Here is a 14,368-nt window from a genome sequence, read left to right as displayed (position 1 = left end):
ACGGTTCATGATTACCATGAACCGGAACCGGCCCGCCAAGGGTCCCGGCGATTCCGGTTCCGGTTCAAAAAACCGCCGGTTCACGAGGCGGTTCAAAACCGCCGGTTTTTTGCCTGAACTTCCGGTTCGGCGGTTCGTAATTTTTTTTTTTGCATTTTTTATTTGTTTATCTATGAAATGTGCGTAAATAAAATTCAAAAAAACACGATGAAAGTTGCAATTTTATTAAGATTACAAGTTACAACAATTACAAATCACAAAAAACTTGAAGTCTTGAAGACTTAAACAAAAATTTAAATACAATGAGACTACTAGTCTACAACTACAACGAAGCTAATTACAAATTACAAAAAAGACTTGAAGTTCTGAACAATAAATTTATAAGTATATATACTCTTAGTTGGCGAATGAGATCTTTCTACATAACTAAATTGAAGACACCTTTAGCAATTCAACCTTCAATGTTGAGTTTAGTCTAACAATCAACAATTATAGTAGAATTGTCAAAAGTTTCCCGAATTTAGCCTTATAGAGAAATCTACTTCATCAACTAGAGTATATACAAATATAATTATTTAATTATATTTGCATATTTTTAAACTAGAAACAAATGGGGAAAAAAAGAAATAAAGGAAAAAATACTTGAGCTCGACTTAAATTTAAAATTTAAGTTGAGGTGTCTACGCATCCCCAATGCTCATTTGCATTAGGGAATCAAAGCCCACGTAGTTCTCTTACCTTACTTACCTATTTGGCTTGGCCGGCGGTTGACGGTTGGCCTACGATTCATCCCCAATGAATTCTTCATGTGATCCCTCCTGCCGATCATCCCAATCATTTTCTTTTCTCTGACGTCAGCTTTGGCCCAATCATCAAGTAATATCACGGCTTCCATATTTTTCGCGGAGAGCTTACTTCTTGATTCATCCAACACACGTGAGCAAACATTAAAAGCGGACTCGACGGCGACAGTGGAAGCAGGAACAGAAAAAATCTCCTTGGCCATTGACGCAAGTATGAGAAAATTTTTCTCGTGTGTTCCCTACCAATCGAGGACGCCGATTTGGGTGGGAGGTGTAGGACCTTCATCGCCGAAGGAAAAGAGTGAATCGAAATATAAATTTAACTCATTTACCATACCTGAGGTCAACCTTCCGCCGGTGATGTAGCTGTATAGGTCGGCTAATTGGGATTGCGGGTCGGGGTCATCATAATCGGCTTGAAATGCGAAGCCAAAGTTATGTTGTTGAGGAGGGGGTGGCCTTCTGACTTGGTGGGTACTGTTATACTTGGTTTCATATTCGGTGTAGAGAGCACGCAAGTTAAACTCGAAGGTTTGTTGGATAATTGACAGGTTCGGGAGGTTTATTTGAAATGTTTCTGAGAGGTCTACTCCTAATTCGTCACTGGTATCCGATTGCAATGCTTTAAGTGGACCAAGATCAATAGAACTCAAATTGTTATAATAAAAATCTAAAATCCTGGAGGTACCGGCTAATTTCCATTTTGGATCCAAGACCTTTGCAATCAAAAACACCGTTGGAATCTCACTGACATACTTAAGCCATTTCTCAATCATATAATATAAAACACACATCAATTCAGGTGAAGAGTAAGCATTTTTCATCGCAGTTTTAAAAACAAGTGATATATACATGCAATGCTCTAAATCACGAACAACAGTACAATAATAAAAACCCGATAATTCAACAGTTGCATTTTTGACATATTTGAACAATTTAAATAAAGTCACGCTATGATCCCAACAACTATGCGAAAGATATAAATCAGAAACGTGATAGGTTCTAAAAAAATCACACAAATAATCTCTGTGTCAAAGTAGAATTCAGACAATCATATGTTGAATTCCATCTATGAGACACATCCATGGTAAAATTCGTATATCTTACATTTTTTTGATGGCAATATTTCTTCCAAGCTTTGCCAATAGGTGGCTTTTGATGGATTAATCTAACTGCAGTTCTAATAGGACTAACATGCTTTTGCATGAATTCAAGTGCATCTTGTACACATAAATTCAAAATATGACATATGCATCTTTGATGAAAATACTTACCTCCAATAACCGGAGCACAAGCCGCAATCAAGTCAGTAATACTTGCAGTGTTAGCAGCTGCATTATCAAAACCAACAGAAAATATCTTATTGCATTATTGAAATTCATTCAAAACTTGAATAATTAAAAAAGCAATTTCAGGTGCAGTGTGTGGTGTCTCAAATTCTCTAAAACCAATTAAACGTTTGTTCAAAGTCCAACTATTGTCCACAAAGTGAACCGTAATGCCCATGTATGAATGCTGGTTAAAATAATCAGTCCATACATCTGAGCAAATGTTCACTTTGTGTCCCAAGTTTAGTAAATAACGTGATAAGTCAAGTTTTTTCTTCAAACATTGTCTAATGGTAGATCGTTGAACGGTCATTCGACCTACTCTTTTGATAGCTACGTTCAAACCACTTTGCATAGTAACCTCAATTTTTTTGTCATCATAAACATTAAAAGGAAAATGCTTCATTGCAACCCATCTAGTCATAACGTCAGCAAAAAAATTTTGATCATATTTAAAAAGAGGGGTACCTGAGCCATCGGGTTGGAAGTTTAGATGGGTTTGGGTAGAGGTAGTGCCACATTCTACCGGATGCTTTGTCACCAAATGACGACGGAGGGTGCCATATCCCCCACCACTCGCAAATTTGTAGACTTTATCACAATAGTTACAATATGCAAGAAACGCCGATGTCTCTTCTTGAGAGTGCGGATCATGAGGACTTGGAATCACCACCAGGACCTTCTTGTAGTGTTTAACAAAAATATCAGATTTCAAAGTTTGTGTAGTGTTAGTGGGTGGAGGGGGAGGAGGCATGTCCTCATTTCCGCCGGTGCTAGACGGAATACGAGAATGAGATCTATCATCATTGTTGTCCGAGTCCGATGATATAGACACGTCGTACTCGTCATCTTGTTGGGAACCACCGCCCCCGTCCCGACCTTGATGCTTTTTAGTGAGTAGCATGGCGGTCCTATGATCTTATTCTATCTATAAATATTATATAAGTTGAAGTTTAATTAGGAACACAAAAAAAATTAAAAAACTCAATCTTATGAAATTATGAATTGTAAAAATAATTTTATTTTTTAGAACTTACTTGCATGCGTTCAGCCGCCACTCGAGAAACCTCTTCCATAACTTCTCGATGACTAGGTCGCCTTCATTTTGAGGGACGACTACTTTGATCTTGGGCAATTCCTATGCCCCGATCACCACGTCCCGGTCCACCACGAGAAGAAGACATAGTGCAAAATGAAAGTAGTATGGAATATGGAGTATTGAATAAATGGTAAATTACGAACACAACAACAAACATAGTAGTAAGTAGTAACTAGTAAACAACTTGAGCAATTAGAGAGAATGATGAGAGAATAGAGAAATTGAGATTGAGAGAAGGAAATCCTTGTTAACACAAGAATGGGGTGAGTAAAATTGATGGGGAAGTAGGGTATTTATAGGAGTAAAATTGGAAGAAATAAAAAAAATTTCAAATTTCAAATTCGGCCGGCGGTTCAGTCCAAAACCGGCGATTCAGTCCACGGTTTCTGACGGAAACCGGCAGTTTTCGTCAGAAACCGCCGGTTTTTCTGCACACCTAGCCTGAAACCCTACGCCCTAGCCGGAATCCCACCGTTGGAACCGTTGAACCGTCGGTTACGGTTCGCGATATTCCCAAACCTGAACCGGCCCGCTTGAACCGCCGAACCGCCGGCGGCGGTTCTGGTTCATGAACCGGCGGTTCCGAACCGCCGGTTAACCGATGGTCCGGTTCGGTTTGTGCAAATATAGCCGAACCATTCGTGGTTCCATCCGCGGTAGTCCAGGGGTGATCGTCGGAGCCGGACATTTTATGCAAGAGTGAAAGAGTGAGAATTTAGATGAGAATTGATGAGAGAATTTAGAGAGAATTGATGAGAGAAGTATTTTGTGTAGTGTGGTGTAAAAAATTTTGTGTGGAAATGAGGGTATTTATAGATGAAAATGTGAATTTTGGGATAAAAATAATGAAAAATAAATTAAAAGTGGAGAAAAAACGGATATAGTTAATTAGGAATTGGGAAATTAATTTTTTTTAATTTAAAATCGATTTTTAATATATTTCGATTTTTTTTAAGAAAAAGTAAAATGCCAACGGCTTTGCTGTTGGACTATCAGAACGCGACACGTCAGCATGCTCAGCGGCGAGTAGGTACTTGCCGCGCCAGCGGCACGGCGGCCCGCCTTTCGATAGGAACAGCGAGCAGGTGCTCTAAAACTCAGAAAAAATAGTTCATTTTGTGCTCAACATGCAATAATACACAGAACAATTTATGCTCAATTAAACTTTCGAGCCAGCTAATTTAATTACAGCCTCGTAAAGATTCGATAGGGACAAAAGTTGGGCCCTACTCATTACTCACATAGTAGCAGAAACTTTGAGCCACGGCTGAAATTTCAAAACTGAAATTTAATTCGAAGTTTTGTTCTAAACAATCGATATATATATTGGAACTCAAAACATAAATATCAAATAGCCATAAATTTATTTGTTAAATTTCACACTTTTAAGCGTCTCAAAAAAATATTTACTAATAAAAAAATATAATAATAACAATACTAATATTTGAATATGAGTAATATATTTACTACTCTCCGTCCCACTTAAAATGACACACTTTCATTTTTAATTTGTTCCAACTAAGATATACATTTCTATTTTTCATAAATTTCTCACCAATTAATACATCCAACTCTTTCCAAATAAATATTCAACCCTCTTTCTCTCTTTATTTAATTTTTTCCACGCACTCTTTTTTCCACACACTAATTTTAGCTGGGACGGGAGGGAGTACTTTATAAAAACAATCATGATATCTTTGACTATTTGTTTAGAATATCAAAATGCATTTTATGATGAGAAAATAAATAAAGTTTAAATTACACCCATGTTTTTAAAATGCGTGATTATTGTTTTTTATGAAAAAGAATAATTAGAAAAGTTATAACTCTTTTAAGAGACAGTACTACAAAAAATACATGGAGTGTTTGATTTGAATATTACTATTACGAAAATTACCGTAACTAAACAATATCTGTAATTAAAGAGATACTATAAAATACATGGATTATTCGAATAAGTATAGCTCTTTTAAGATATACTACAAAATACATGGAGTATTCGAATATTACTATTACGAAAATTACTCTAAAGATATTTGAAAACACCCAAACTCATTAATCACTTATTAAAGGTAATTAAAATATGTCGGTACTCCGTCAATGCATGTACGGAAACTCATTAGACTAATAAATCAAATGTCATCTAATAGTCATAAATATTAACCCCGTTAAAAAAAACCAATTTTACTATTTTTGGTCGTCCATTAAAATTAGACCAATTCTAAAAAAGAAAAGTTTTAATCCGATACTAACCTTACACATCATTCTAAATGTTGACCCCATAATTCACTAACATTACTTCCATCACATTTTTCCTTCCTCTCTATTCCTTTACGAATTGTGATTCATAAAAAGTGTCTTGAGTTTTGTAAGAAGTCGTTTGATAAGCTGCTTATTAGCACCACTGAAAGGATCATATATAATATGGTTTCGTCTGTTCATAATTTGGAGAATTTGGTTGTTAGTTGTTGGTTCTCCGGTTATGGTTTGACATCTTTGTTATGCATGAGTTACTTTTCACTCTAGATGCTCGAGGTTTCAGCTGCTGGTGCTTTACACCATGCTGATAAAATTGATGTCATTAGGTGTTGGCTTTCTCAAATTAGAGTATCTGAAGCTTTCCGATTTACTTTGATCGGAGGTGGAGTATTAGTTGAGAATTCATTGAAGATTGCACTTGTCCAAACTTGACCAATTTGTCTTTGGAATGTTAGGGGGACTGGTTTAAGGTCTCTTATGATAAAAAATGTTCATATTGAGAATTGTAAGGTTTTTTTTGTTAAATGTCAGCGATGCATTATTGTTAAAATATAAGATATACAGAGTATATTGGAAGAATAATTTAGTTTGGAAGAAATGTTTGAAAAGACAATGGATGGAATATATGAGAAATAGTTAAGAGATAGTGATGTGTGGAAACTAAGAAACTATTTATTTTCAAACTTCTCTGCATTGTAAAAATGGTACAATTCGCCCAATATTTATAGCCACTCTAACTTATTCTAGAACTCTCATACTTCATTCATTTTATATTCTAAATATCTAGATTTTTCTCTATAAAAATCTATATATTTACTTAAATAATATTTATAATCTAGAGAATTCCATATCTAGATAATTCTCATAAAATGTAACACCAGCGAATTTTCAGAGTTACAAATTTTTTTTATTGAATGCGATATGGTGATTAAATTGGAATTTTATAAAAAATAATATTTAATTCTCGCGGAGCGAGGAATTAAATATTTTGGGTTGGCGCGAGGAATTCTTTTAGTTCTATATGAACTTTGTGAAATACGAACCTGGAGGAATTAATCAAATGGATGCGATGGTGAATTATTATAGTACTTGGCACAACACCAAGGGACTATTTATTTTGTTGGATTATGCGAAGGGGAGTGCGTGCTTTGATTTAATATTCATACTTGCGTAGTGTGAATTAATTTGGTGGAGAGGAATATCATCGATCTTCGTGGAATTTATCTAAAGTACTATATGTAGTATGCGGCGTGTTTGAAACCAAGGATCGATTTTGAAGAATTAATATTTAGAACAACACTAAATATTAATTGATTGTGTTGGGCGATTTTAATCTTTATTGGGAACGAGACGACGAAATTAATTAAAGTTTTCTGTGAACTTTAATTAATAAAAAAAAGATGTAAAAAGTAAAGTAAATATTTGGGCTTCTCAAATAAACATAAGTCCAATGCTTATTACAAAAATGGCTTTGGGCCATGAGATTTTAAAAGAGTCCAAATTTAAATAAATATACAAGTTTTGGGGTACACAACTAAAGGAGTCCAATTAATTAAATAAGTGGGAGATGCTTATTTTTATATTTGAGCCCAATTCCCTCCTTTCTTCTTCTTCATGTGAATTTCACCCCAGGATCGGCACCTCCAACCTATCCAGCTTCCTACTCCACTCCGTAGCCGTTACCTGCGAGAAATTATACACCGAAATAAATTCTAAGACCATCAGCAGTGGGGCGCCCTAAGGCGCGCCCTATGGCGCGCCACGTCAGCATTTTTATCCTCCTCCTTCTCCACCTGCAGTGGGCGCCCTAAGGCGCGCCCTATGGCGCGCCACATCATCAATTTTGTAATATTTACAAAATACATACGAATTAAAAAAAAACTAAAATACATTTAAAATACGAATTTTAAAAACTTCATTCATTTAATAAAAATTAATACATTACAATGCGAAATAATAAAAACGCAAACTCAGCGACGGCGGTTACGAGCCCACACTTCTTCAATCATGTCGCTCATGACCTGCGCATGCTCCTGTTGGTTGCACATTGAGGCCTGCCTAGATAAAACCTCATCGAAACCTAACGGTAACCCTCTATCGGGTGTCTCGGTCGATGTGCCGACAGAGCTAGATGCACGGTCGTCGTCATTCCAATCGGTGATGCTTCCGCTTTCACTCTCGACTATCATATTGTGCATGATTATGCACGCATATATGACATCGGCGATGACTTCCTTGTACCAGAAACGAGCCGGCCCTTTCACAATTGCCCACCGTGATTGGAGCACCCCAAATGCCCGCTCTACATCCTTCCGCGCCGCCTCTTGCTTTTGCGCAAATAAAACCCTCTTCTCACCAATCGGGCAGCTGACTGTCTTTAGGAAAACTGACCACCGTGGGTAGATGCCGTCGGCCAAGTAGTACCCCATATGGTATTGACGTCTGTTGGCAGTAAACTCTATGGCCGGGCCGTTGCCGTTACATTGGTCGGTGAAGAGAGTGGACGAGTTGAGGACGTTGATGTCGTTGTTCGACCCGGCTACGCCGAAGTAAGCATGCCAGATCCAAAGCCGATAGTCAGCGACGGCTTCGAGTATCGTCGTCGGGTGGCTGCCCTTGTATCCACTTGTGAATTGGCCTCTCCACGCCCTCGGACAGTTCTTCCACTGCCAGTGCATACAGTCGATGCTCCCGAGCATCCCAGGAAACCCGTGCACCGTCTCGTGCATCTGCATCAAACCCTGGCAATCAGTGGCAGTCGGCTTGCGCAAATATGTGTCGCCATAGGCCTCTACTATCCCCCGACAAAAGTACTTCAGACACTCGCGGCCTGTAGTCTCCCCACAGTGGAGGTACTCGTCAAAAAGGTCCGCCGTGGTGCCGTATGCCAACTGACGAATAGCAGTCGTGCACTTTTGCAATGGTGTAAGGCCGGGTTTCCCGATGACGTCCTCCCGAAACGTGAAGTATTCTTCACGTGAAGACAATGTACGAACAATGCTGAGAAAAAGGTACCTCGACATTCGAAACCGGCGGCGGAAAACAGTCGGGCCCCAACGTGGTTGATCAGCAAAATAGTCTTCAACCAGACGCCTGTGAGCTTCCTCGTGGTTGCGTCGGACATACGTCCTAGGTCGAATAGGACGATGGACTTGCTCAGCCGCCGCTGCAGCCGCCGCCTTCTCGCGCTGCATTTGCGAATAGCATGCCGCCATGGCCTCTTCAACGGCTGCATCTAATGCTTCGTCAATCGAACGACCGGAATCAGACGAACTAGAACTATTTGTGTCTTCGCCGGGATTCATTTTCGTTGGATGTTGAGAGAGAATATGTTGAGAGATAGTCGATATGTTCGTATGCATAACTGAATGAGAAACAAGATTTATATAAAAAAACGAAACCGCGTGCCATCGTCAAAGGCCTTCACAATGGGGCGGACGATGTCGCGGACGATGGCCATCGTCCGCGACCATCGTCCGCTGCGTCCGCAATGAGGCGGACGATGGCCATCGTCCGCGGTTTAAGTCGCGCCCGAAGCATAGGCCGCGACGATAGGCCGCGACTATCGTCCGCGGCCTATGCCACACACCCACAGTGGGGGCGGACGATGAATGGCGCAGACGATGCGCGCCATCGGGCGTGCCATCGTCCGCCCATTGCGGATGGTCTAATCATGGTGTTTAATTACACGTAAATCAGCCACTAATGACCTTTTAATCACCCAATTAATTAGGACTTAATCCTAATCAATTCCTGATTCTTACTCCCTCAACATCACGGTAAACTCTCAATTCCAACACTCACAATTTGAAATTTCTAATTTAGAGATGAGAATAAAAGGAGATGGGGAGCTTCTGACCTTGCTGCAAACAAATTAATTACAATGCTCGAAATTATGTTCAAACAGCCAAATATTTGACCTTGATTGTTTACAATAATCTGGAGATAACCTTCTTAGAATATGTTTCATCAAAGGATTACCATTTTTATAACAGAAACAACCAAAACAAGATAGAGAGGCGAAGTAATAGAGTGTAAGGATATGGATCTTTACAGCGAAAAAATGGTGTTTATCTGCAGTGCATGATCAAAGCGAGACACGGTGTAGAGATCTTCTCCATCTACCTAGTTTCTCTCGTCCCTGTCAAAGATTGAAGGACGATGTTTCAGAGTTCCAGTAGCAAATTTAGCGTACGTTAAGCCAGAAATATGGTTATTAACTTATTATATCATCGTGCTGCCCTCATCATAAGACTCGTTCTACTTGAGTTTCTGTCACATTGTCCTAATTCTGAACTAATCTATGACTTAAAGTGCACTCGAGTCGTCACATAAGCTGTTTGAAGGAGCTTACTAACTCGACCAAATACCCTTCAAGCAACATGTGAAGGACGACAGATTTCACACAATTATTTTTACCTTTCGAGGAGCAATGGCCAGCTCATTCTCTGAAATCTGTGTTGCTTCGAAACCAACAGTATGCAATTCCTCTTCATAACTGCGTAGATAGAAGAATTTTTCAACAAAAGTATACCAAGTTTTATATGGGGCCAAATTGTGAAGAGAAAGATAGGTATTCAAAATTCAACATATAAAATACTGGAAGTGAGTCAAACGGGAAATTACTCGGCAACTGATACTTTATATGGAGGGCCGCCCTCATGGTCATCTATCTAACAACGTCGAGAATATGCATAAATCATCAGATTACGGAAGTACAAAATATATGAAAAATACTGAAGGACTGTAAAATTCCTGACTAACTGGATAAATTAGTGTTATGAGCTCCCCATCCGGTTTCAGAAGGTTAGACATTTTCTTGGCCCATAATGATCTTAGCTCGGGTTCGATGGCACAGAAAAACCTGTAGAGACAATATCATAACGTCGTAACCTAATGAACATAGACGAAACTACAACATTCTAATATCTTGAATGCACGACAGAGGAAACTTACGTGTAATCAAAAATGAGATCAAACAGCTGATCCGGACACCAAGTAAAGAAGTCTGTCTTTAAGAAAGTACAGTGCTCTGCGTTTGGTGAGCCAGACGTCAACTACAATGCAATGCAATGCAATGACCATAGTGAGGATTTTAACAACATTGTAGACGAAAACTACAGATTATGGAACTAATGTTTCAGCTGGAAGATGAAAAAAAGAAATCACATAGAATATAATGCTTAGTTAAGTTTTAGAGTTTACCACGTGTCACTGCAATTCCTTGAGGTTACCTCACTAAAAAATGGAGTTTTGAAGAAAGAAACATAATCCTACTGAGGATTACACACAAAAAACCCGTCTTATATAATATGTATATCAAAAGAATGTCTGACCAATATATGCTGTAATCTTCTCGTTAAGTCAGCTCAGAAAATATACAGATAGATATTACTTGACACAAAATCACTTCAAATATCATTCGTATACTATAGATCAAAATAGTGACAATCCGAAGTCCTTTTCTCTAGACTACCATCAATGTCAAATTTCATCAAAATCCGTAAGGCAGGTTGCAAATTCTTATAAACGTCTATTGATAAAAAATCATAAAAGCAAGTCTTACTTCTATTGCTTTCTTAATGGCGATGTCTGATACATCCAGACCTACAACATGATGCTCGGCACACGCCATCGCTACTACATCATAACCCTGCAAGAATAGAAGTTTCTAATTGATAACCAAACTAGAGAGAAACTGTAAAAAAAGAGAAGAGAATGATGAAATCACAAACTAAATACATCCCAACCATTGACAGAGTGGTTAAAAATCGACATATAATAAAACGGCAGCATAACGACAGTATTAGTAAACCTAGCCAAGTGGATCATCAAGCTGCATACATGGAGACTGATCAAGAGAGTCGACGTGTACATGATCATGCAGCTGGTCCACTGAAAACCGAGAACAGACAATCTTCGCTCAAGAATGATGTGGTGGAAGCAGCTCCAGCTGTGATGAGAGCACACCCTCAGATATAGAGATGTGGCAGCACGGGCTGGAGCAAAGCAGAAATAATCCATTTTCGGCTGTGATGTTTGCTCTCTGACTGAATAGTCTAGATTTAGATGCTTTAAGGGTAAGAAATGCATGATCCGAGATCCTTCTCTTGGGTCTATATATTAATATTTGTCTTTGTAATCAGATCATTCAATCCAATACAATCTTCTGAGGGAATGTCTCTATACTTGCTTTTAATCTTGTTTAATGGCTTTGTTTATTTTCCTTTAGACATTAGTATTACTGTTAACAGAGTAAAACACAAAACAAATTATACATCAACCAATCCACAACACCAAATTTTGTGACACCCCTCTTCTCATGAATTAAGCGAATTGTCTGGGATATTAGCCCTTAATTTCATGGAACTTTCAAAAAGTTGGGTTTTTCCCACGAACTTTCAACTTGGCAAATAATATCACGAACTTGACCCGAGTTTTTTTTCGTAATTCTTGGCAACAACTTCGAGAGCTTCAAGTTCTTCAATCTTTGAGGATAGTACCCTCCAAAATTGTTCTTCAATCCATTAATATAACCGAAATTTTTTCGTTGGTGGGAAATAACAAACTCGGGTAAAGTTCGTGATATTATTTGGCAAGTTGAAAGTTTGTGGGAAAATCTCAACTTTTTGAAAGTTTCATGATTTTAGAAACCAATATCCCTAAAATAAAACATAAACATCCACATTCTCTTGAAGTAATCGAAATTTGAGAGAAAGAGAGAGACATACACTGCCGCAGCCAGGAACAAGAGCTCTGCCCTTTGGAAGTGATCCAGTGTTGTGAAGGTGTACAAGAACTGGGGTAGGGTTCCCCAAATCCCAAGGCGTCAGACCTTCATCCCAGCATTTGTCACAACTATCTGAAAATTCACATTAAAATAATCCGATTTTTCTCAACGATCAAGGGAAAAAAAGAACCCAGACTCAAATTTCATAACGATTTGCTTAGAATTTACTTACCGGTGGGGCTGGAGTGATAAACTTGATGAAATTTCTTGACTTTTTCAGCTACAGTGATGGGGAGCTTTGGTTCCAGTAAATCAGTTGACATATAGTTGAAGCGTAATCGGCGATGAAAAGGTGGGAGAAGTCGACAAGCAGGTGAATGGTATAGCTTGGGAAGGAGGGAAAATCGCATTGGGGTTTTGGATTATTTGATTCTGAGGATTGAGATTGAAGAACAAAAAATTAGTTACTAATATGGGATTTTGTTGAGCAGTTGTCAGTTGTCCCATTTGTGCATCAAGTCAAGAAAACATGATAAAAATATAACATGAGATAGATATTTAGTTTTAATTGTACTCTAAAATCAATATCATTTTTTAGTAAAAAAAACCTATTTTTAGGTTTGCACTAAATCAAAATAATTTTTTTTTTCAAATTTTACGAGTGAAAGAAGCATAAAATAGACAATATTCTTTTAAGTTTAAGTTTAGTTTAAATGGTTGGAGTAGTTGTGACAGTAACACTAAAATGAGTTTGAATTTAGTGTAATTGATTGGAGATGCTCTAAGTGGAGAGAATAAAGTAAAAACATTCACAATAGAGAGAGCCCTCCAATGTAAATCATTTTAATTGTTGGTGTTTATACTCGAGAGAATGAGAGATGTGAATAAAATGAAGTGCAGTGAGTTGTGTATATAGAGGTGAAATAAAAAAATAGAGCATTCACAATAAGAGCGTTGTCCTGCTGCCATGCGAACGGCGCCCCCTACGGCACCTATTGGAGGAGGAGCGTCTTTGGATGGTGCTCGGCGATGGCCGCAGGGAAGGGAAGGGGTCTAAAATCGCGCTCAACGGTCGGTCAGCGCGCAATAGGCGTCGTTCGGCCTTGCGCTTCCCTGCGGCCATCGCCAAGCGCCGTCCAAAGGCACTCCTCCTCTAATAGGCATCGTCCGCACAGCGGCCGGACGACGCCTCTATTGTGAATGCTCTAAGGGAGGGGGATAAAGTAAAGATAAAAGTGATTTCACTTTAGTAATAAGACATCTTGATTTGGACAAATCAAAAAGAAAAGTGGGTTAGTAGAACGGAGGGAATGCATACTACTCCCTCTGTCCCAACTAAGTTTGGGCAAAACTTTTGGTAACTGAAATTAAGAGATTGTGTTGAAAAGTAGAGTATGAGAGATAAGGAGAGAGTAAAGTAGGTGTGATACGCACGGATTTTGCACTATTTTAAGGCCATTATTTTGTCCGTTTTGGGTGTCAAAGTTGAGTTACATGTTCATTATTTGCATATTTTATCTATTTTGATATTTTGATGTGTTTTGTGAGAAATGTGCAAAACAGAGCCAAAAAAGATAGCTAAAAGTCGAAGTTTGAAGTCTAGAGCATTCGAGCCAGCAAGCGGTCCGCAAGACCTTACTCAGTGGCCGCTGGCGCCCATCCACCGTTGTCCCTGCAGCGGCCCATCTCAGAAATCGTGCCTAAAAGAGGAACACGTCCATCGACTGCTAATAGTAGATTAGTAGTACAGATAGTTCCGAAAAAATTCACAGCGCCCGCTGGAAGTTGCCCACCGGCTTGCTAGAATCGGGCGGCGCATTATTTTACATAATTTCTCTCCAAGACTTACCTATCTGGGATAGAAGATTTACCATATCATCATACACGACTTGGAGGCTTAAATACCCCTCAAATTTCATCAGATGAACCTTTTGCTGCATATTACACTATAGAATTATATTTGAGAGTTCCTTCCACTGTTTATCATTTTTCCACCATACTTGGAGTTTGAAGCTTGGAAACAAGAGAAGATCAAGACTACGAGATTCAATATTTGAGTTTTATTATCTTAGTTCTTGTGATTCCTAGGGTTTCCCTACAAACTTGAGAGTCTTATCATTCTTTTTTGGAGTTGCATGTTGAACAACTT

At 38.6% G+C, this 14,368-nt stretch overlaps 1 protein-coding gene across 5 annotated transcripts; it reads right to left on the bottom strand.

The window, feature by feature from the left end:
• Positions 1–6,892: 6,892 nt before the first annotated feature.
• On the bottom strand, positions 6,893–12,717 carry LOC121741165 (probable thiol methyltransferase 2). 5 transcript variants are annotated; one of them, XR_006037801.1, is made up of 9 exons: positions 12,452–12,717; positions 12,221–12,351; positions 11,056–11,142; positions 10,446–10,546; positions 10,254–10,353; positions 10,116–10,158; positions 9,909–9,987; positions 9,544–9,630; positions 6,893–7,172 (listed from the first exon to the last, which is right to left on the bottom strand). XR_006037801.1 is itself a non-coding variant. In XM_042133858.1 (9 exons), the coding sequence occupies exons 1-8, from the start codon at positions 12,627–12,629 to the stop codon at positions 9,577–9,579; spliced, it is 777 nt and encodes a 258-aa protein (XP_041989792.1). In that variant the 5' UTR covers positions 12,630–12,717; the 3' UTR covers positions 6,893–7,172; positions 9,544–9,576. The 5 variants fall into 5 exon arrangements, 4 of the variants coding, with proteins under 4 accessions (XP_041989792.1, XP_041989791.1, XP_041989793.1 ...); XM_042133858.1 differs by having other exon boundaries at positions 10,116–10,162; XM_042133857.1 differs by lacking the exon at positions 6,893–7,172 and having other exon boundaries at positions 9,345–9,630; positions 10,116–10,162.
• Positions 12,718–14,368: the final 1,651 nt, after the last annotated feature.

Source organism: Salvia splendens, chromosome 7, assembly GCF_004379255.2.
Source record: "Salvia splendens isolate huo1 chromosome 7, SspV2, whole genome shotgun sequence".
Classification (NCBI taxonomy): Eukaryota; Viridiplantae; Streptophyta; class Magnoliopsida; order Lamiales; family Lamiaceae; genus Salvia; species Salvia splendens.
This window is presented reverse-complemented; position numbering and strand designations above follow the sequence as displayed.

Excerpts from the sequence above, each read along its gene's own strand:
- LOC121741165 (XM_042133858.1), bottom strand. The coding sequence starts at position 12,629 with ATGCGATTTTCCCTCCTTCCCAAGCTATACCATTCACCTGCTTGTCGA. Across the intron at positions 11,143-12,220 it reads TTGTTCCTGGCTGCGGCAGT|GGTTATGATGTAGTAGCGAT; the intron begins GTATGTCTCTCT and ends CTATTCTTGCAG. Across the intron at positions 9,988-10,115 it reads TATAAAGTATCAGTTGCCGA|TTATGAAGAGGAATTGCATA; the intron begins GTAATTTCCCGT and ends CTATCTACGCAG.